We start from the raw sequence: 24,018 nt of genomic DNA, 5'->3' as shown, positions 1-24,018 counted from the left end.
CCTGTGGAGAAATGAATGGTTGGACTCCTTACTAAGGAAAAGGGACTGTCACAAGTTCCCCTGCTAGCTTATCTAACAAACTATGTCATGAGCCTACCGCCTCCGAGTCCTAGCCACTGCAAGCAGAGGAAAATGACATTATACAGCTCTACTTCCTTCCTTCCAGAAAACAGGGAAATCTGGACAACAACTGCATGCCGTGTGTTTGGGCAACTACTCCATCCTACTACTCTGCCTCTGAAGGATACCAGTGTATTGATGTCAAGCATCACACAGATGCAACACCTTCCAGCAGAGTACTTTAAACACAATTTAAAGACATTCACTCCCTCGAGTTCCGTTACCTGCACGGGGCTGGGAGCAGGGTGGCTTCCAGCATGTTGGCTTTGCTGCTGGCCAGTTGGTGTGGCAGAAGGTTGAGGATGCGGAGGATGAGGATGCAGGGTAGCATTAGGGTGGGCATACTGCTGAGCAAGAGAGCCAGTGGAAACTAGGATGAAAAAGAGTAATATTTAACAACAGATATAGCATACACATCAAGTCACCATCTGCACTTGAAGATTTCACTATATTTCAAACATACTGTAAATACATTCCCTCCCCCTTCTAAAAGAAATATTTATCTTGCAAATAGCTGAGTATCTTACCTTGCTTTTGTGTAGTTTGGTTTTGCAGGAAAGTCTATAAATAACCATAATTAGACAGTTCATCTTCCCTAGTCTGACAATGTAACAGAAACTACATAGGAAAAAGCAGTATTTCATCTTTTCTTTTGTCAAACAGACCAGTTTAAAATATCGAATTTGTCATTTTCGTATAATTTAGTTTTTCCTGAAATATACTTTTCAAAGGTGTTACAAGCCATTTTTATTTCCACCATCCAAAAAAATTCTTTGGCCTTATACCTGGCTAACCTCACCATGCTACTCTTCTGGAAATTGCTCACAGTACAGTCAGTGTACAGCACACACACTGCATGTAGGAGCTATAGGGACATTACACACACCACAGCTGAGAAAACGAAGGCTGCTTGAGCATCAAATTTTTGAAGCCAGTATCCTGTACTAAAATAACCTATCTTTCCTCTCCCCTCAAGGCCAATTACAGAGGCTTTTCTGAATCGCCACCATTCTGCGAGCTTCTCAGCATTGCCATGAAATTCTTAATTCCTTGAAACAGTAGCAAACAAGGTAGAGAATTCCAAAAAAGGGAAAAGCTTAACAGCACAAAACTTTCACACCAGTGAAACCACATCTGTTGCTACAGCCATCCCAGTCTCCAACAACAAACTAATATCAACAAGCCCCTCCTTGAGGAGTCCTGCCCTGTTCTGCTGCCAAACCGGCCACACCAACCCCCTTTTGTCTTACTTGTAAGGTAATTAAAGACAGTGTGAATAGCCACAGTGACAGCAAGTCTTCCTTTAAACACTAAGCGTGCACCTGGAATGCAAGACCCTAAGGAAATGAAGATGCTTTGCCTATTCCCCCTCTCTTGGGGCTCTTGGGCAACAACCAGCCCACAGTTTGCAACTACACTTCTGCAGGTGCCAACGCGCACTGCTCCCTCCAGTACTGCAGCTCATCGAGACCGAGGCCAGTTTTGCTGACAGGAGTGCTAAAAGACAAAACAGTCAAAGCAAACTATCAACCCATTCCTGAATCTGCTCCCTGCAACTGTTCCTGATTTGCCCTGGTACCTTTTTGTCTTCCTGACCAAAGTTAATTACCACTTATCTACTGGGTTACAGCTTTTTTAATGGGGTTTGTATTACTGAGAACTCGGTGGCGAATGCAACGCCTGCCTGCAGCATACCTTTAGAAGCGACGGGTGTTCTGGTGGGGTTTTCTAGCCCTAGTAAACAAACCTGAAAAGCAGAGCACGGGGAGAAACCTCCAGCGCAACCATTACGCTGCAACCACCTGCCCTGCGTGTTCGCATCTCGCTTCTGCAAGGAACGCTTTGCTGCATTTTCGGGAGCGTTTCACTGCGCTGGGATCTAAATTCATGAATACAGAACCGCCTGAGTGGATATAAAGGATGAAAGACGAGATGGGTGGAGAAAACGGACCAAAATGTAGCTGCATCTGAAAGCACAACGCTGTTCAGCAAAAGCAAAGACAGCAACCCCACTGTGCTCTGTTAACTGGCCCTGACACACGCCTACCCCCTGCACGTACTTGTTTTCCTCCAGTCTGGTTTGCTACAACACCTATAAATATTATCCTGAAATATTCAGACACACCAGGATACATGTAGACAGCATCTTTTTTGCCATACTGAGATTTTTCTCCCCTGTACAGGCCACTGTGAAGGTGTCTCCTTTACAAAACTGCCTACCATGCCTGACTTGATCCCACCCCGCTGCCCCGAGGGCGCTATTAAACCTCCACTGAGCCAACACCCCAGCAGCGAGGTGCACTACGGCTTCAGGCTACTCACGCAGGTGAACCCCCCACCCCCCTGTAACCCCCAACTTCTGCACTCCGAGTCGATCCTAACGCACGTCTGCGCGAGCGTGCAAGCATGCTCATGCACTATGAGCACTTCTGATGGAGAGGGTTTGGGAAAACACCTCGTCGTTTTTTATGCACACTGGCAAAACCACCCGTATCTTCTGCCACTGCACCTGGTTACACTTTCAAATGCAAGTAAAGTCTGTTTGTCTTTCATATCGCTACTAAAATGTATTTTGCAGCAGCATCTCAACCATGCCTGGGAAGCGTTTCGCTGTGGGACCGCCGGTCCTTCTTACAAGGGCTACATGAAAATCAGCAATGGAAACTCTGATTATTTTTACAGTATGAGGTTTATGGTTTCCAACAGCAGCATTATCATTGTTATTATTATTACGGTTTCTCAACCTCATTATTACACACACGCTGAGGAAGGCCAGAAGTTATTATCTCTGTCAAAGCAACAGGAATAATTCATAGAGGGATGGACTTGTTTGCCAAAGGGCACGTTACCAGCCATCTTCCTCAGCTCCCACCCCACTGGCTCAGCCACAAAGCTGGCACGCCTGACTGCAAATGAGTTTCAACTCCATTCAAGAGGTTTTAAAATGTATATGAAAATTAATTCCAAGTTGTAAGATATTCAAGGCTTCCCACATCCCGCCACGTTACTCGTTAAGAGCCCCTGACATAATGCGGTACTCCCTCAAACCATTTGTGCAATTCATCTTTCATTTCTTTATAGCCGAGGGAATAATAAACCGAGTTATTCTGAAGCAAATACATTATACAATAAAATTTCACCATGAAGAATTTCTCTCTTATGAAACCAGTTAAACCGAGGAATGGTACCCTGAAGAACAGACAGAGAAGCGGGGGAGGATTGTCTCTGTCACAGTAGCAGCTCTTCCATAGCCTTCTAATAGCTTTTATCCATAGCTCTGCATTTAAAGTACCGGATTTTTTAGATTGAAGAATTTTTATTTGCCTAGCTCCTGCTCTCCCTGATTTTGTCTTTAACAAATCACTCCAATAAGCCCTACAAATTTGGTTAAAACTAGTTCAGATGCTGCTGCAAATTATGTTTTAATAGTAATATTAAAAGTGTCTTTCAAAGAAATGTTATGTGGACACTTATCTAAATCCTGCATGGATACTGCATATAACTCAAGAACGGTTCAGGACGAGTGGCAGCGAGCCTGAAACACGTGCACAGACCTCTGTTAGTTCAAACTTCAACTCTAAAATGGGCAAGGTTTTCTGTGTCGAGTCAGTGCAATTCGTAGCTCCTGACAAACCCATGAAGCCTGTGAGACCAGCAAGCCCGTGAAAGAAGTCCTGCAGAAGAGCCGTGAGAAATGCACCCGCTCAGCCAGACTAAAGCACTTTCACTGTGACCTTCTTCACGATTCCTTTGCCTGTTCACCAAACCAGCTCACTGCACGTACCAAACAGCAAACAGGGTAAGACAGGAGGTGGGGAAAAAAATATCAAAATATTGCCAATTATTCAACATTTTCCCCCATTGTCAGTACTCTGCAGATTTTCCAAATGGCCATCCAGTATCCAAGGAACTGCTGAGAAAGCTCTAGGAAAGGCCAAAACAGCTCCGTGTATCTCCTTGCTGCAAGTAACCTCAACTCGTTCCAGCAGAAATACACTGGTTTTCCTCACCCTTTACACCTTCCTCTCCCCAAGAAATACCCCCCGGGCTAACCTCCTTCCCCTCAGCATCTTTTTCATCGTGTTGTTCCCTAACGTACTACGTCACTCCACTAACCTTGCAGGGATACACAGTGAAGATAAGTGGTTCAGTAATGAAGTGAGCAAAAATACCAGATGGATTGAATTACTGAATTCAACTCTACCAAAGTGCAACCTGAGAGGCAAACAAGTAGTAGTCAGCCACCAAACCCAGAGAAGGACCTGAAATCAAAAGAGGTCAGAGCAGCAGAAATCAAGCAGAACTCCCAGCTACAAGGGTACACGCAAAAAATGATGTAACGTAATTTCGTATTTTCCCTGGTAGAATTTCAGTGCTGCCAATGGTGGTCATCGTTGGTCATCGTCCAAAGATGCACTGAAGAGCCTATTTCCACTATGACCAGTGAACAAACTTCAAAACTATTGCCAGACCCAGTAAGATGGTGAGGATAACTACATTTAAAAGACCTGAATGGTAGGAAGCAAAGAAATAGCAAACGTTTCTTTCATAATACAAACATTTAAAGAAGGCATTTTACACAGGCAGAGTGGACTTCACTTAAAAGATCATCCACGAAAGGAACGAGCTTATTAAAGTTATTTCAGTGCACCAAACCAAGACGCATGAAAACAGGACAGGTCAGCATCCCACAACACTAGTTCACGCAGAACCATTTCTGTACAAGAAACACACAGGAAGCCTGTTCCAGAAGAGATTTTTGGAGATCAACTGGTATTTCTCATATCCCTCTTGCACGAGCTAACTCAAAAAAACCCAGAGGAGTGTCCGGCACAGGCTGCACAGACTTGTGCGGCAGCAAGTCTCGCTGCAGCTCAGGACCGTGTTTGAAAACACCCTGACACTGCAGTCCTCCTTTCCACATCCTGGGTGACAACTACAGTTCATCCTCCAATCACCCCACTTCCCCCCAAAACCTGATTCCCCCAAGTGCTATGAACACCAGCACACAAGGCAGTATTTTTTCGTGACCCGCCTTTCCCTGTACACACACACAACTGAAGTCTGTGTTAGCTGCTGCGTACGGAGAGCACGGAGACACCAGCCCCTGTCCCGTCACCTGCCCTGGTGTAGGTCCCCAGCTTGGGCAACCCTGCACAGGAGCACCGGAGCCAGGCAACAGAACTGCTAACGTTCGTCTGCCACGGAGGCCGCATCCGATGCCGTACACTGGCACGGAGCCCGCATCGAGTCTCTTTAGGATGACGACAAATGCACTCCTTCGGTGACACCGAAGCAGCTGCAGGAACCTCAGCAGCAACTCAGGGTCTCAGAACTTGAGCCAGCGCTTTCTAAAGAAACGAGGCACCAGATAATCTGCCTCCTACAAGCAGAAGTCACCTGCAAGTTTTAAAATCCCCTGTGGGCCATGGAAGGAATGAGGCACTTCACCTAGGTTTAAACAGAGGCTATGCACATGCAGCACTCGCTTCTGGTTGCAGATAAAAAGACTGGGTAGTAAAATTAGGGATTATTCAGCATGCAAAACACATTTTAGACTGACAAATCAGCTTCCTGTGGTCACATAAATCTGTTCAACAGCTTCATTCCCCTGTGCACGGAAAGGAACCTTCCTGCGTTTTCCACATACTGGTTTGGTGCAAGGAAACTTGTTCCCTCAACACGTCCCATTCCTTTAACATCTGTTCTTTAGAAAGTGCTTTTCTGTACAATCAAAATTAGTACAAAAAACCCAACTCACTGGCAAAGTAGAAAGAAGGGCCTGTCTCCTTGCTGTATGGTATTTTGGGACATGCTGAATTTGGGAAATAGAAAGGTAAATTAGCCTCTTGCCACGTGCATACTTCCCGTCTTCTGGAAAGGTCAGCATCTTTCTCTTTTTAGTTTTTTTTAAAGATTGTAGAACCATGCAGATATTTTTATTTACTTAGGTGCTATTAAAGCTGGATATTTAGTTTTACACCAGTGGAGATGAAACAACACATGTCTCAAGTAAGCCCTCCTTCTGAACTGTGACACTGAAGTCTTCAGTTCTTAATTAACACAAAAATAAACTTTATGTCAATTAATGGTCTATTACAGTCCACTGTAATAAGAAGGTTAAAATGTAATTACATTAAAACAGAAATTGGCCCCTTGTTTTTTCAGCTATATCACTGTCATTCTTAACAGTTCCAAGACACCTTTGGTGACTGGTTCACTCTTAGTCCCTGGAGAATCCTCTGAAGTTTATATTATATCCACCATTGTACTATCAGGGTAATAGAATTTACTCTACTGCTGAGACAGAAACCAGATAAAGTTAGAGACAACACCAGACCAGTAAAACATATGCAGAAGGGGAGAAGGGAAGGGAGAATGGGGACAGGAATGAGAGCACAAAAAACAGGAAATGCATCTGTATAAAACCAAGGGCTGGTTTTACACAGGTTTGTTCTTAAACACAAAAGTTAACCTTTTCAGAGGGCTCCAGTTAGCTGAAAACACAGGCAATTAGCTACACGGTAAAACTAACACAAGGTCATTGTCACAGGAACGAATAAATCCACCCTCTCCTCAGAGAACCCAATTTTCCACTAACGGGACAAGGCAAGTTTCGGTCTTTGTGCGCCAGATCAAGCAGCCAAACGGCAAACGGCGGCCAGCAAACTCTCCCAGCCCAACGGTACTGGTACCGGGGAGCTCGCGGGGAGCCAACGCTTCCAAGAGAGACGGTGCGTTCTGCAACCAGCGTGGGGGTTCGGAGGGGTGCGAGCGCCAGCTCCGCGTTCAGGTAACGGTGCGTGCGCTGCCCGGCCGCAGCAGCGCCTGCCTTTCAGACTTCCCTCGGAAAGGACATCTAAGCGGCTCCAGAAGTTACGAGCGGAAGCGTGTAACAGACGTTTTTATCGTCTGGCTGGTAGACAGGAAGATAGCTGCTTGCACATTGTCCTTCCCAACTGTGTTTTGAGGGGAAAACCCCAATGATTTAAGCACTGCTCCGTCATGTCTGGGGCTGCCGGCGAGCACGCAGCTCGGCTTCTCTCGAGCTCTCGTCAACAGCGCGTTGTGAACCAGAAACAGGACACCACAGCGACTGGCAGGGGAATCCCAGAAGTGCAGAAATATTCCATTAACAGCATTAGACAAAAATACTTTTCTTTAAAATGGAAGAGTGCTTATCAGTAAGTGTAGGTCGCTGTATTTTGGGTTCAGCTGTCTCTTCTCGAGACAGGAAGGAAAACAAACCCCAGCTTTAGGCAGTGAGGGTCGTTCACTTAACGGATCAACAGGCATTTCTCTTCGCTGGCAGGCAGTTACGACTTGCCACAGACTTTCAACTTGTCCCAAACCATTAGTGAGGATGGAGTTTCAGATCTCACCAGAAAACATTTCACACCTTAACGCTTCTTAAGCAGCGCCCCCCAACCCCCACGTCTCAGTGCGGTTGTCCTTGCATCTTCTTTCTACCACAGGCGTAGGAAAAAAACGGAGTGAGTTTGGCAAGAACTGTCTCCCAGAAAGCACTAATACCTTGAAGGATTAAAGGGCAGTACAGCCCACTGCATCCTGGTATCAACGGGGAAAAATACATTTAAAAAAAAAAAATAAAATCAAATAGCAATTTGGAAGAGCCAAAAGAAAGTTGTTTGAGCAAGCGCTCCAGAAATCAAAACCAGCAGTGGTTGTTGGTTCCCGGGAAGCTGTTGTTCTGTAAGTTCATGTTAGTTTTAAAAGAAGACCAGAATCAATGTGCGCTGGTAGATTGTGTTCAAAGATACTGTGGGGGTAAACATAAGATTCCCCAAATAGAGAACATAAGTTATGGATGCTTTCTTACAGTCACTCACTCAGGTATGAATGATTCCAGCACGTCGTTCTTTAGCAATGTACTCCAAAAGCAGCATGTATGTATCACCTTAGTCATGTCTACAGTTTTCCCAAGCGTTCCCATATCAATAAACAGAAGCTGAAGTTAAAACCTTACAGATGGACACATACTGAGGAACCACAATCTGTCTTGGCAAGGCCTTTGAGCACTCGGCACACAGAAGACTTGTGAAAATCCGAACTGAGACAGTGCTGCACTGCATCAGAAGTCATTTCGTGTGTAGCTAACTCTAAGTTTTGTAGGCTAAGGGGACTTTTGAGCCAATTCATGTTGACTAGGCAATAAACACGTCTGCACACGGCAAGAACATACACTTTAAAAATGTGTCTCATATGGAGTTCATGATCCAGCTGGGATGAACGGTTTCAATAACAAGAATTTCAAGCACTTGATCATTCATTTGGAAGGTGGGAGAACGTTTAGAAGAGTCACCAAGTAACTACTTGAAATAATACAGGAGGATATGCAGTTTCTGTTATATTAGATGCTCTTGGAAAAGTAATATTTAATTACATAGCAGAAATACCAAAGAATTCTCAAGTTTGACCCAACTCAGTTGTTTGCACTGGTAGGCAGTCTCATACCTACAACAGACAAGCTGAAAAACCAACACAGAACAAGATCTATCACTTTTAAGTTAGGATATCAGTGAAAAAACTATACAGGCTTCTGATCAAAGCCAACCAAGGGAAAAGGCTTGCACTTCAGTGCTGTAGAACCCACTGGTTTCACAAGATAAGGATGGTGCACAATGGGAAATTGCTAGGAAGTCACATGCAACCATTTTGAATCAAATCTCAGATTATCTCATGTTTGGTTTTATTTTAATTAGGATTTGAGAGGAGACTTTTCACCAATAAAGGTCTGAAAGCCTTTGATCATTCGCTTTATCGGAATTCTATTTAATCTAATGAAAAGGCAAACAGAAGATCTGTTTACATGGACACCTCAAGCACGAGTTGAAAAGATCAAAGTAATACAATTAGCAAGGACCTGTGAGAGAAAGACTTAATCTCTACAAGTAACTTCCATTTCAGCTTCAGCACAAATGAGCTGAAAAGTTCTTCCTCCAAGTGTCAAAAAAGGTTTCTGTCTATATTTTTGTTTCTTCGCTACGGCACCAAACCCTGCAGAGATCTGACAGGATGTTTTCATTTCAGATGGGTACGACACAGACTTTTTAAAATCAGAATTGATTTCACACTAAACTTGAGATTCTTAGCCTTGTCAGTTTTCACGACACATCATAGACTTCCATTAAGTAGCAGTGTAAAACTAAGCACCGGAAAACATACAAAGATGTCTAAAGGTACAGAAAATCTTTTATTAGAATCTAAGTCAATAATATACGTGACCCAATAAAGTCTTCCTCAGATGCTATAACAAGTATTGAAATGCCACGTTTTCAAGAGACCATCTGCTGTTTTGACATTTTATGACAATTTCCAAGCCTTCCAGCAACCTTGATTCTACCTCTTTCAATAGCGTGTTTTGCAGTGAGGATTTTTTCCTCTGAATTGGGCGTTGATTTATCATACATTTATAACGCTCTAGAAGTTCCTTCACATTTTTACTTTGTGACAAGGTAACCCACATTTTCAGCACTTCACTGTGAGTGAAATATGCCCATCTGAGAATGCTGGAGACTCACTGTCAAAGTTGGAGCAATACACGAGCTGTTTCATATACTTACTGACTTACCAAAAATGAAAGGTAAGCAACACATGTTTTATTTTGTTTAAACAGCAGTGTTCATACTGTTAATAATGCTAGTAGTATCATAAGGACAGCATTTCACTAGTTGTCAGAACTAAAGTCGAGTTTTGCAACTGAGGTCATAGCCTTGCAATAAAACAAGTCCTAATTATAATCAAGAAACAATCAAGGGATGTTGTGTCAAGAGCATCAATAGAACTTGAACAAACTTCTTTCAGCAGATATTCTTTAGCAGCTCCCAGCTTGAAATTTCATCTTGGTCACTGGCATCCTACTGAAATCAGCATACTCGAGTTTTCATTTTAACCAGGTGGCTCAGTTTTCAAGGCTCTGCTCATCTTATGAAACATAAACCACATTTACTGGTGTAATCTGAACAATACCCACGTCTGAATCTTGAGATTAAATCTCACACATCCCTGCACCATGTAAGAACTTAAAAAGTTACATATAACACAAAACGTTTCCTACCATACATAGCATGCGTCTGTTCATGCGCACCATACTGTGTTGCGGAAGAAGATACTAAACCAGGCTGTGCGTGTGTTGGTGGTGCCATCATTCTAGCGTTGCCCTGTATTACAGGGCTATAAACATGAGGATGCTGCACGCAACAGAAATAAGAAAACAGACAGTTAATTGGAGGACTACTACAAAGAAACTAGACTCATCTGAACAATAATTACGTATTTAGAAAGGGTAATTGCTTGGCCTCACTAAAATGCAGAGGAAATGAACTATTTCCTGCTATCACAATTATCCCAAGAGTTTCTAGAAATTTAAGGACATTTTCTGCAGTGGCCTAGAGACTGACAAAAAACACTGGCATGTCTAACTTTTGCCACTCTAATAAAACAGTAAGCTTCTGTATGTAATTCTGTATTTATCCCATTACATATGTATATTTCATAGAATCCCAGACTGGTTTGGGTTGGAAGGGACCTTAAAGCCCACCCAGTCCCACCCCCTGCCATGGGCAGGGACACCTTCCACTAGACCAGGTTGCTCCAAGCCTCATCCAGCCTGGCCTTGGACACTTCCAGGGATGGGGCATCCACAGCTTCTCTGGGCAGCCTGTCCCAGCGCTCCCCCCCCTGTGCGGGAAGAATTTCTTCCTGATATCTAATCTAAACCTCCCCACTTTCAATTTAAAAGACTCTGAAGTACCAGTACACCAAATAGTTTAGTTTTCGAACACATAACTAGATGGCCTGGCCCTGACTTGAAAGGAATTCTTTGAAGAGCTAAAAAGGTAGTATCAATAATGAATGCCAACTTCTAAACTGACCTCACAATTTGTGACAGGCTTGGAAGCACATTACACCATCACCAAGCAGGCTCCAGAACACAGAAAGCATTCAGAGTGATGAGGTAAGACTGGAGACAACAGGGTACTGAGGCCTGAACCACTTAAATTCTTTCTGGTTTGACTTATCACACACCCCGAAAGGACTCTTACCTGAGATTGGTAGTGTGGCACATGCTGCACAAGAGGCTGATTAGGAAACTGTTGGGGACTATATGCAACATATTGTGTTGAATAAGCAGGTGGCGTAGCTACAATTGGAGGGCCTGCTGCTGAGGCAGGATGCATCATGGTGCTCTGATGATGTTGGTCTTGCCGTTGCTGTGGCATATTTGGTACTGCAAAGCAAAGAGTGCCTCACATTAGACACACAGGACGAAGAACTCCGATCTTCCTGAAAGGTTTTACATTGCAATGTCACTGTCACCAAGTGGAATATCCTCACCCCTCACCTTTAACCACATATTACAGCTCTGTCAGAAAGGAACTACGTGAAAAGGAGTTTCTCCAAGAAACATTTGATTTTCATTGCTGCCTTTGAGCCACGTCTATGGCCACAAACCCAGGCCTGTTCTTTTGTGAAGGAAGGAAGGGAGAGAAAGACTGCCAAGAACCAGTAATGGAAGAGAAAGGTTACATCAGGACACCTGTATTAATCGAATTTGATCCTGTCCCCTTCAAAAGGCTTAATTCACCCTCTACGGGAACTACTCAGCAACTGTTCCATCACCTGGAAAGCTGAGTCTGCTAAAGTGACTTGTGCTTATGGCTGAGGAGAGCAGAATAAAGGTCTCCACGCAGCCGCAGTTTGAGGTAGTCACATCTTTTAAGCTCTGTGCTACCCCTCAGGAGGGCAGAAAGCAACTTTTACATCACAGTCAACACCGAAGGGGACAAGTCAGCCTGTAAGAAGAGGAAGAGTAGGAATAATCAGAGGGAAGAGCGATTATGAGAGCAGAGCACTGTAGCGTGGGGGTGCCTGAGCTATCCTGGTAAGACGACCAACCAAACCACGGCAGCAAGGCACTCGGAACAAACTAATTCAGCCTACTAAGCACCAGGGCATGAGAGCTCAAGGTGAGCTCCAGCTTGCTGCAGTGAGACTGCAACTACTGACTACACTAACTCCAGCACCTGTAAACTCCACTGCAGTGTGCAATGCAGACAGACCCCTGAGAGAGAGGAAAGGAGGAAAATGTTGAAGATGGCAGTAAATTCACTCAATGACAATCGTATTTACACTGCAAATCAACAACAGAAAAATGTATCTACGGGGCGCAACTTGAACAGCATAAAGGCGCTGAACTTTAAAGCCATGCGGCTCCTTCAGGACTATGTTGCTCAAAGAATGGATATGCAGAAAATAATGAAACTTTACAAAGGAAACGAGAATAGGAGACTGGCCTCACCCAGATAATGAGCACACAGCAATGTATTTCTGATTAAAACAATCAGTGTTACCAACCGAAAGATTTCATGGGCCAGGCCACAGTAAAATTAGTGTGTTTTAAAGTAGAAATACATTGCAGGCTTTTGTCTTCCCTACATTCATAAAGGCTACTTGTTCATTTCTGAACAGCAGAATGGCTCTGTTAAACAATTTCCTCCTCCAGTGACTGGAGCTGCAGCACTGGAACCTACCATCACGAACCACTGTGTAAAACTGCAAGAAAGCGTGCACTGTGTAGAATTACAGCATTATCTGAAACGCGACTATAAAAACAAGACCATCATTTTTCTGCTCCTTTGCTGCACTGCACAGAAGAGAGTGCCTCTCACCCCACGTTCTCCTCTCCACAGCCACAGGTGTCACTTCTTAAAAACGTGGTATTGTTAGTCCAGCTGTTCAGTTACTGTTGCAGAAGGAATGCCAAAGAACAAACTGGAACCAGCAGTAAGCTCTTTCCAGAAGAGCAGCACAGCATACTCTTTCTGAAGAAACAGCAATTTTGCTCGTTGACAAAAGAAACCTCTATTAAGGCACCATTCGGGGCTCGACTGTAAACCAGTACAGAAAACCAGTAGAAAGTTCCTTTAAACAAACTCCTAACACTTAGGAAATACAGGAGACTATCAGCTTACCCTCACGTTCCACGTAACACAGATGTTTTCCCATTTGTCAAATCCGATTCCAAACCAAGCAACTCCCCATTACTCAAACTTAGGGTGTTTTGGCTGAATTAGTTTCTCTAGAAACGCATTAGTATTTCCACTTACTTCCCATTATTAAAAGTAGCGTTTAGAATACCAATCAAAACCAAATTAACATGGATTAGAAAATACACAAGCATCGTAATTTACTCATGCTGCATGCAGACTAAAAACCAAACAGGCAGTATTATTCTCACCTTTACCTGCTCTATATGTCTTGGCTTGGTTCACTGGCATGGGCGTCATGGGAATAGGATACAAAGGCTGAAACAGAAAGAGGAGTTGAAGCTATGATATTGCTTTAAAAGCCAGCGTGTGCCAGGCTGGGGGCCCCACTCAGCTTTGATGTGTTCCACCCTGTTACATGTTCAGTGAACTCTGCCTAACCTATGATATTTTCTTGGATCGCTGTGATTAAGTCTGTATGTACAAACTACTCAGACCATATGGTTTGCAACAACCAGTCAAGTAACGCTACTACTGGTACTTCAAGCAATGTACTACATCAGACAGTTTTGTAACAGAGTTAGATCTGAAATCCTAGTATGCCCTGAAACGACCAGAAACCAGTGGGAAACAGCTGGAAGCTATGGAGGAAGGAACAGTTGCTTAAAATTTACAGAGTGCAAGACTATGCTTGGAGAACTGGGGAAGTCTGCACAGATTAACAGCAAATGTAAATTCCAGCAGCTCTTACTCACAAGTGTTTGAGACTATCAGAACATCTAGATTGAGGGACCACTGGGAAAAGTCAGTATTTACATAGCTAAAACTTAACAAGACTGTAACTGTGCCTGTATTTACATGAGTAACACAGGTCGTACCATTTCATGTTTGAACTTAGCTCTCCTCAGTCCCCCCGGCCTGCTGACCATCACCTCAAAAGCGGTAACAAGTTGGCAGCGTATGCTGCACTTTACCTGCACGCCTGGACTCACTGGAACTGGGTACATCATATTTGGTGCAAAACAAACAGGCTGAGTGTACACCGGGGTTGGCTGCTGATGACCCACCATGGAGGGGCTAGGTTGAGCTTGTGGACGAGGGGAGGTTGGTGTAGTAGAAGGTTTCGGCTACAAAGAAAGTTCAGCAATGCATATGCAAGATTAGCTCGATTATCCTCCAAGTAAAAGATCTGTTTATAAAGGTCTGCTCAAAGGTAATGCTAAACAAATAACTTACTTGAGCAAAAGATCGAGGGTTGAACTCTTTTGCATTAGGATTAAGTGTTGATTTTCTAACTTGCCTAGACATAAAGAACGAAACATGATGTTCAGCATTATTCTTTTATGAGCATATCTGCAGAACTCCTTAACAATTAAGTAAGTAAAGAGATGAAACACCTCAGGGCCATGAGTGAGATTTCTGAGAACTCACACAACACGACTTACTGACAGTACTCTTACTATACTTAGCCATACAGAAAGTTTTCCTGCTGTTGACACTGCAGCTCATGAGCCAGGAAAACATTCAAATAAGCATTTAGATAAGAATTAGGCATCAACAGGACTACAGGCAGTTCTTAGCAGCTCTGCCACTGACTCACGACTTTGAGTACAGTCACTTCACCTGCTGTTTCCTCTGTGTAACAGAGAGCACTTACACTGGCCACATACGCACTAAGGTACTACATATGCACAACAGCTTTTTCTACAAATGGCTAATAACAGATGTGCTTATCTTAAAAGGCATAATTACTCACTCAGAAGTATCTTTCTTCTCCTCTTTATCTTCTTTATCTTGTTTACTTCCAGGCCCAGATGTCTGTACACCTTGTGAAGTTACCTCAGGCCCTCTCTTTTGCTCAGAACTACTACTTATTGAAGGAGAAATACTTGGACTATTAGGTTTGCTACTGCCACCATTAGAGTTAGCATTACTGCCAGTTTCTACGATAGATTCTTTAGGGGTTGATTCTGTCTTTTCTTTGACTACATCTCTTGATTTTTCACCTTCTCGGGTTTTGTTTAGCAGCTGATCCACTGCATCTGAAGAGGAACTTGACTGTAACTGGAAAAAAAGCAAGGAATGTACTCAGTAAATTGATATACAGAACTAGAGAGAGACAAACTAATGCTTTCACACACACAGAGTAAAATACAGTCCCCATAGACCTCAGTCATCTGGAAATGACCTTTTAAAAGATACATTTCCATTTCTACTAGAAAAGAAATCTATGAACACTGACAACGCTTTAAGCCTACGCTGTGAAAGAAGCTATTCAGCGGCTCAAGTGACCTAGATGTTGATCAGGAAGTGACAGGAAAGCTTAAGACAACCCTCTAGACTCATCCCCTGTGTGATTTAACAGTACCACTTGAAAAAATAACTTGATTTAATAAAGGCATTATAACCAGGAAATAAGTAATATGAATTTTTCGATTTTCCTTGTCAAAACCCTTAACTTTGGAACAGCTCTTCCATACGGAGCATAAATGTGGTAATTATTTGTACCTAATGATCAAACAGGTTTCAAGTACTGTTTTCAGTGTAGAGTCAATAAGCACATTTACATGTATTAGGCAACTGTACTAGCAAGAGTCAGCATTGATTTTATAATATCTGGCATGAATTCTTATAGATATTTTCATAAATTAAGCACGAGTAGTAAGGACTTGTTTTCCTGTTAACACATGCGATTTACTCCGTTAATTAAAATAATCTGGATGCACATGAGAACTACGATACCATTATGCTCACGTACAGGAAAACTTACCCTAAAGTCATTCTTAAATTTCTTTAAATCATCAATCTGTTTTCTATGTTCTGAAACAATTGGCGATACACCTGCCAAACAGAAGAGCAATACTGTCAAAGCATTTCTAAGACAAGTTTTATACATATCCCTTATGTTTCTAAACTTGCCAAAAGGCACTGTTTACATACCTAAAAATGAAACACAGTGATAACATTTTCCCTGTAATTTGGTACAATTCCATGAACTACGTGTACGAGCACACGAAAACACTCTGTGAAACCAAGGCATTACATAACTGACTTATCTATAGTTCTTATGCATCACACCAAGGCGGAAGCCCTGAGGTGCAGGGACTGCAGAACTCAGCTGAACACAAAGAAGCATCCAATAAAACTCTCAAAACATAACATGCCAGTGTTTCAAGGCATAGCAATTAAAGCTGAAACTCTGATTAACAACATGAAAAGGTTGGGTTTTTTGAGAACTGAATGAACAAGAGATGCTGCAGAAAAAGCCAAGTTTAAGGCATAATAGGAAGAAGTAGAGTTATTAAAAAACTATGCTGACCACGATGCTCAGAGGTACTGTGGGCATAGGCCTAAGTAGAAACACCTATTCAGTCCAAAGAGAGCGAAAAAACAGCTTTGTGAGCAGGAAAAAAAGGGGGGGGGGGGAGAAGAAAATAGAAGCAAAAAACAAATCACACCAGCCACGTGAGCATCTCTACACTCTGTGTTGATGAAATGAGTCAAGAACAATATTTAAAATTGTAGGCCTGCCACTTCACAACAGCGTGACCGAATTTTCGCCGTAGAACACCCAAGACAGACTGCCTCCAAGTCTTCCTTAAAATGCTAACTGAAGCAGTCCGTATAGCAGGTTTAGTGTTTGGAATTCCTATATTACTCCAGTATATATATGAAAGCTTTTAATACAAACCTTTGTTTTCAGGTTTAGGAAAACTAGGAGAAGTCTCACTTGGCTTTATATTCTCCTTGTTTCCAGTTGCAGCATTTTGCCTCTGGTCCTGAAGCCTAGTATCTTTAGCTAGAAAAGAAATTGCCAGTTACTCTCTTATACAGAACACAAACGCCCAAAGAGAGATCACGAGAGAGAGAGATTTAACCACACTTAGCTTACAAAAGAAAAACTCCAAGTTACACATTTTCTGCGACCTCGTTAGATCCTGGAGGGTTACTCTCCCCCCTTCCCCACCCCACAGTCTTTAAGCCAAATGACAAAGTCCCAGTCAAACACATCCCTCTCATCATACACACAACCTTACAGAGGCTAAAAAATATATACACTGAGGACAAATTATTTTCAACAGTCCAAGCTCTTTAGATAGAATGCTACAAAGATTTGAGGGTTTGACATTTGAATGTGCCCTTGAATGTTCTTCCCCGCACCCTTCCTTTCGCCCGGCCCAAAATATTCTCTGAATACACGGCCTAAGCTTCTTTAGATTAGAAAACAGCCAGGAACTCAGTTAAAAAAAAATATCCTCAAATAAGTCAAACACTTATAAGCCCATATTCCTTAAAGGAGAGAGGAATTTAAGGACCCTTAAAGGATAGTTCTTCTAGGATCATTAAAGGATAGGAGAACTTACCAAAAAGCCTCTCCCCAACCTCAGTTTAAAGCTACGATCATGGGAAAAGGGGAACTCGTACACAGTAAAATTACACGTATCGGGAGTTTTCCTATCATTTAGAAAGCAGCTTTGCCCTTGTACAGGCACATTCATTGTCAGGGATTAGGGAAAGTAAGCCTTTGGAATCTAGTGAGGGTAGCTTACCTTCGTTGGAAGGGGTAACTGCTCGGTTGGATGCTGGGCTGGCAGGTGTAGGAGAGGCAGCTGGAACAGGCATGGCAACAGATTCAGTGGGAATAGTACCAGGCTGAGGAGAAGGCAGAGCTGGTCCCGTGGGAGTGCTGCTCTGCCTCGGAGACCTAGGCCTGTGTGTTTTAGGGGATAATCTCGGAACTAGAAACAAACAGGAAAGAATAGTTATAGGGTGTTTCCTCATCTGCCCAGCAGCAGTTTGCTTATTTTTAAACTGACTAAAAACATGCTTTATAATACTTAGTGGAACATCATACAGTCAACGAAAACCTGTTTACCTTTCTGGTACCTCTCCTAGTTCTTTACAACGCAGTATTTCAGGTAAGTGATGCCATTTTTCTGCAGACTGTCCTCTAATACACATATCAGGGCCCTGTAGGCCCACCATGAAACTGCAATATGCTTCCCCAACCCCCCAGTAGCACAACTACAACAGCTCACGTTAACACAGTCTCAGGCAGAACAGAAAAGGTGGTCAGGCCTCCATACAAGCAGACATAAAACTTTTTAAAAGGGCTGAAAAAACACATCCATTTTACAGCGTCCTCTTTGGAAGGTCTGCCAGCTGGAAAAAACCCAACATATACTATTGGAAGAAGATTATTTGACGTTTTGCTCCTGTGTTAAGGCAGCAAAGAAAGCTGTATATTCTTTAAATGGCAAGTTGTACCTCCTGCTCCCTGCTTATCCCACTGTGGCTAGTTAGCTGCTTTATATCACATATTAACTTCAAGTGAGTGAGGAGAAAGAGAGGTAAGTCATTTAACAGTCCTACTTGTATGTTAAAAATATATAAAGTGGGGGGTGGGGAGAGAAGACGAATCACAGATAGTGCCAGAAGACTTTAGAACTTTTCCACAAGGCAACAGGTCTATGGGGGTCTAAATTGGCCCTTCTTTCTGAAAAATGCACTCCCACTACATTCCTCTAGAATGAAGTATCAGACTTCAAACTGTCACTCACTGGCCCTTCGATACAAGAAAACGCCCAGCTGCTGACAACTGATTAAAACATGGTCTCGACTACAAAAGCTCAAGACTAGGGCCTGTGTCTCCAGACTGAGCTTCAAATTTGAAGTTAAATATTAAATCAAGATGTTAATTGAAGAGACACTGACTACGCCTGCTACTACAGTACCTAGACAAACACAAAATGACCACTTAAAACCTGCAAAACTTTTACAGGAAAAATACATCCAACTTAACTGAGTATCGTTTCATCTTTTAACACCAACCTTCCTCCATCCAAACAGCTCCTTCGTCCGTAAAACACAACCCAGCTACACTAACATGAACCAAATTCCGTGATGCAATGGAACATATATTACTTATCTTGTCCCCTTCAATAACATTCCTGAAAATTACTTCAGCAACTAATTCCCACATTTTTCCTTCCTTTCTCTTCATATAGCATCAGACTGAACCTCACTGTAGTTAAGACAATATTGCACTTGAAGGACCGATTCACCAACTATTTTACTAAGCTCCCTGGGAACACCCTTCTCCCATGTCATCTAAGCAAGCTAAGTTAGCACATCAGTGTTTAGTCAGAGCCTGGATTGTCTAGAAACGCAGTATTCTGCGTAGCATTCACACTCTAGAGTACCCCTGGCAAGCCGTCTGCAATAAGCCAAGCTTTACCTACCCCCACTGACAACTGATGACCACGTCCCACCTGAAGGGCTGCCTCGTGCCACTGCAGTAGTAGATGCTTCCCCTGGAGCATTATGAGATACAAATTCTAAGCCACTTGAAATTGTACCCCTACCAGTAGAGACTCTGTGACCTCGAGGGTGCCGTTGTGCCTTAGGAGACATCCGTGGAGGCCCTGAGAAAAAGAAGACAACCCCACACAATAAGTACTTCATGTCTATCACCAAGATGACCCAAATACACCATCTGTTTTTAAAACCAGATTTAATCTCGTAACTCTCAATAATGCAGTAATACAGTCAAGCAATTGACACCGACATCGACTAGAACCGGGGATCCATGAGACTAAGAAGGCCAAGCCACTGGTCCAGCCAGACTACCACTCATCACCCTGCTATGACAGCTCACGTTCATTGATATTTAAAAGCTTTATCAGAATTGAAACAGATACGCAAGTCCTGCCTTTGAAGTATTTGACTCCAAGTATCCAATATTGCTTACTGCAAGGCAAGTCAAAAAGGTCACTGGCCCAGCCCCCTGTGGATAAGCACAGTTCCAGGCTATCAAACATTTTCTAGAAAATAAAAACTTTCTGTTGCTTCTGTCAGGTGCTCAATGATACTGAACATTTATTTACAGAGTAGTCACCACTGGCTGACCAATGCTCTTGGGGAATTTCAGCAGAGCATGCTGCACCGAGGCTAAATTGCCTGCAGCAGGTCACAATTCATTTACAAGTCAGCAACATTGCAACTAAACAAGTTATTGTTATCCCAAGGTTCAAGTCATGCATGTTTAACGCCAGAAGCTAAAGTCAGAAGTGAACACAGTAATTCTGAACAGCCTATACAGCTGTCACAGAACAGTTACGCTCAAGTCTAAGCAGTACAGTTTCTATGTGCTAACAAACATTTTCTCTTCCAGATCAGACTCAGATGTTGATACTTCACAAGGAAAAACTGTGTATGAAGAGAAGACAGTCTGGCTGATTACAGTTTGTTTTTAATGTAGGTCAATAAAAGAGAAAAGTTCAGATAATGGCTTTCTGGTTTCAGGTAAGGCTCTCAAATATCAAGTACCTCTCTTCTGGTTACATAAATCTTTAGATGTCAGCCTCTAAATCTGAATCTAAAGCACACTTTAATCCAAATTATACACAGGCAAGTATTTTAAAGAATACACACATCCCAGCAGTACTCTTCAAGCAGCAGAAATTAAATGTTGCAGTAAGCAGCAGTTCTGGCAAGTGCCTGACAAATCAACTGCAAGTGCAGAAAAATAACTGAATTTGCATGTGGATTCTCAGTATCTTACGATGTAAAAACAGCTCACATTGATAAACTGACAGTAGCACGCCGTACGGACATGCCTGCTGCCATCCACCTCCTGGTTATGGGTCATCTTGAGCATTTATCAGGCAGGCTGCCGAACAGCGTTACTGATTCAATTAGCTGTTCTCTCTCCCGTGGTTCCAGTGGAGCCAGCTACAGCAGAGACTGCAAGTCTGCAGTGAGTTTACTGTAACCTTCTGCATGTTCCCAGGACTGCTAGACCATGCTGCGCAGGCTCGTTTTTACGAGCACTTAAATAAAATAAAATAGGAATTTAAAGATGAGATCCTAAGTGTACCCTCGGACGACAAATAATTTTAGTTCAGCTACTTCTGCACAGTTACCGGAGACTCCTGGGTTGGCCGTTCTCTGGGTATTACCGACTGCCAGGGAGCTGCCTTACTGCCCTGCCTCAATGAAAACAGATTGGAAGTTCTGAAGCAGCTTATCCTATCCCATTCCAGAGCGCACTTCTCTGAATAAAGCGTATTTTTAAATTATTATTACTATTGTTATTGGGTTTTTTACAAAAAGTAACTCAATGGTTTAGTTAAATTTGAAACTGCTTTTTGTGGAACAACTGTATTGAAAGATTTGGTATTTTATATAGGTCTATATTCCTAAAAATGCCCTCTCAAGTTATCAGGTCCTGCATGTTGCTGTTGGGTAAGTTAAGACACTGAGCAGCGTTTACAAAGCTGAGTTTATTTCATACCAACTTGGGAAATTTCACAGCTTTATTTTGTTTTTGTAAAGTTCTTCAAATAAAAAGGTTAATAGAAATAGTCTGATAAACTAAAGTTAAACACAAATTATAGGTTAAGTAATGAAGAGGAAAAACAATTTTGTAATTAAACTCACAAAGGAGTTAAACAAAGACAAACAAAAACATGAACAAATCGTGGTATTGTACCTTCTGAAGACATGCGTTTAGGCATAGTAGAGACAGGAGCTGGAGAACCATGAGCAGAGGGGTGAGACGGGGGCCTGGAGGGCCGCGAGGGGGGCCTGGAGGGCGGCCGTGTAGGGGTGGCTGCCCGAGGTGGAAGAGAGTTGGGACCTGACTGGTAGCGAGAAGGTGGGCGAGAGGAAGGAGATGGGCAAGGCGATGGCCAGGGAACACCTGACAGAACAAATGATATGAAGGAAAGTATAAAAACTAAAGAAAAATTATGGGGAAAAAGGTCAACAGAAAAAAAAAAGTAAAATATGACAAAATGATTTTTCATGTTTAACCCTTTGGGGATAGATTAGTTTATTTCTGCAACCAATAGAATAGTCTCTGCAAGGTTATTTCCTCCACTGCGGGTCAAATTTAACATCTGGATGTCACAAACTCCCCAAAGGGTTAATTAGGATCTACAAATACTACTAAGGAATAGACAGTAAAGTTTGATCTGTTAGCCTACGGTATATATGTTCTACAGTACGCATCACTCTCGACAAGGTCCTTAAACAGCTACCAAAGGTTCTCACACAGCGGTTCACATATAGTATCAACTATACAAACTGCTACTTTCAAACCAAATGATGAGCAATATCAATTCTAGGAACTGTTATCTTTACAAAAAACAGCGGTGTTCAGTGTCTGAGTCCTCACATTTATGCCTTGGTCAGTTATCGGAAGTACTATTGGAGTATTTTAATCTAGGATATAGGATTCATTGTTTCCACAACAAAAAAAGAAACTGAATGCACAAGCCATTCTGAGTATTTTAGGTTTATGATGTTCATTCAGCAGAGTAACAGGATGCCAGAAACCACAAAGACTACGAACAAATTTCAAGGTTAGCGTTGTCTGGGCAAGGCTCGGTCGCACCCCCTGCACACAGCCAGCTGTATTTGAAAAGGCAGCCTCACTTACCTTTAGGTGTTTCTCAGACCTCCCCTCCAGGCAGAGGCACCTGAGTACTACACGTTTTTCATTTGTTCACAGCAATCTCACACCGTAGGGTTTTTAACTTATAAAAATAATGCCTCAAGGACAGGCTACTGCTGAAATCCATCCCCAAAGGTGTTTGGTTTATGAAACACCGATTCCTGCTACACAGTGCCTAGTGATGTCTGTTTATAAATATTACCCGTGCACATAGCAGAAAATACTGAAAATAGCTGTTTGGAGAGAAGGCTCTTGATTCCTTTTCCCCCCTAACACTTCTTTTACTTTCCCAACGCTTATTTCCACCTTCCCCCACACACATCATCGTAAAGTCAGTGAGTTGCTTTATTCTTTTTAAGGGGAAACAGACCCGAGGCATGCATCAGAAAGGAAGAGTGATGCTTCCTCAGCTGCTTCCCTTTCACTAGGTGTCAGCACTGCTACTCCTCCATGCCAAGCGTCGCGCTACCAATACATAACGCAATTTTTCATCTTTAAAACCACGTACTGCACCATCATCTAAGACAAAGGTGTTTGAGAAGGAAAACAAGTGACATTTCTGCTCTGCAAAGCTATGTACAGAGCAGTCAAATGCATGTTCAGTTAAGTTAAACCCAAATCAGAATCACCACCTCTGTGTTAAATGATGAATGCTAACCTAGCTGACGATGTATCTTAAGACCACACCATATGCAGTTTCAACATAATTAGATAATTGACTGCAATTTTATAAGGCACATTCATTCAGACTTCAGATACTTGCCTCCATTAACTACTCTTTGATCTGCTCCAGAGTTAGGACTGAATTCTGAAGTATGGGATCCAGATCTTGAAATTGGTGGGCCTGATCCAGACTGGCCCATCCTGGGTGAATTTTGTCTTCCAGTTCCCCAGGACAGCACATCCCTATTCCTCTGTCCGGGTGGAATGTATTTATTTTCCCTGAAACACAGCAAATTTCTATCAGCGTTGAGACAGTACTGAAATACAGTGAGAAGTACCCAATCAAGTGCTCTGCTGGTGTTTTCTATCTTTCTCAAATCAAGCTAAAGGAAAACTCTAAATACTATCAGATGTTGACCTAACATTCACCTCATGAATTGGCTTTTGATACTGACCACACAGTCCACTTTCTACGAGCCCAGAGACACTGAATGATCTAGTACTAATGCTTGAAATTCCCCATGGCATACCGAAACCACTGCCTTTTCCTGTAATTTGGTATGAATTCAGCAGTGACATATCAGAATGAGGAAGTCTGTTTCACCACAGAAATAATACAGGGCCAGGCAGAGGTGTACAAATTAGCATGAAAGCCAAAAGCAGCACGATTGTTTACATAAGGCTCCTAACCTAATCAGCCCTGCTGAAAAAGCATAGTTTCAATAAGGAAATTGCTGCCGTACCAAAACATGTACATCACTTAAC

The 24,018-nt window shown here is 42.6% G+C and overlaps 1 protein-coding gene across 1 annotated transcript in view; it reads right to left on the bottom strand.

Moving 5' to 3' along the window:
• Positions 1-24,018, bottom strand: part of ATXN2 (ataxin 2) — a 43,380-nt gene that overhangs the window by 5,869 nt on the left and 13,493 nt on the right. Inside the window, exons 6-18 of the mRNA XM_010161056.1 lie at positions 23,354-23,532; positions 21,625-21,834; positions 19,373-19,555; positions 17,681-17,869; positions 16,822-16,929; positions 15,901-15,971; positions 14,887-15,194; positions 14,367-14,430; positions 14,105-14,257; positions 13,388-13,448; positions 11,187-11,371; positions 10,199-10,331; positions 345-490 (exon numbers count right to left, since the gene is read on the bottom strand). Coding sequence (XP_010159358.1) covers positions 345-490; positions 10,199-10,331; positions 11,187-11,371; positions 13,388-13,448; positions 14,105-14,257; positions 14,367-14,430; positions 14,887-15,194; positions 15,901-15,971; positions 16,822-16,929; positions 17,681-17,869; positions 19,373-19,555; positions 21,625-21,834; positions 23,354-23,532 — 1,990 coding nt within the window. The remainder of the gene's footprint in view (positions 1-344; positions 491-10,198; positions 10,332-11,186; positions 11,372-13,387; positions 13,449-14,104; positions 14,258-14,366; positions 14,431-14,886; positions 15,195-15,900; positions 15,972-16,821; positions 16,930-17,680; positions 17,870-19,372; positions 19,556-21,624; positions 21,835-23,353; positions 23,533-24,018) is intronic.

The sequence above is a fragment of the Eurypyga helias genome, unplaced genomic scaffold (genome assembly GCF_000690775.1).
Source record: "Eurypyga helias isolate BGI_N326 unplaced genomic scaffold, ASM69077v1 scaffold7151, whole genome shotgun sequence".
NCBI lineage: Eukaryota > Metazoa > Chordata > Aves > Eurypygiformes > Eurypygidae > Eurypyga > Eurypyga helias.
Note: the sequence above shows the minus strand (reverse complement) of the source record. Positions and strands in the feature narration are given on the sequence as shown.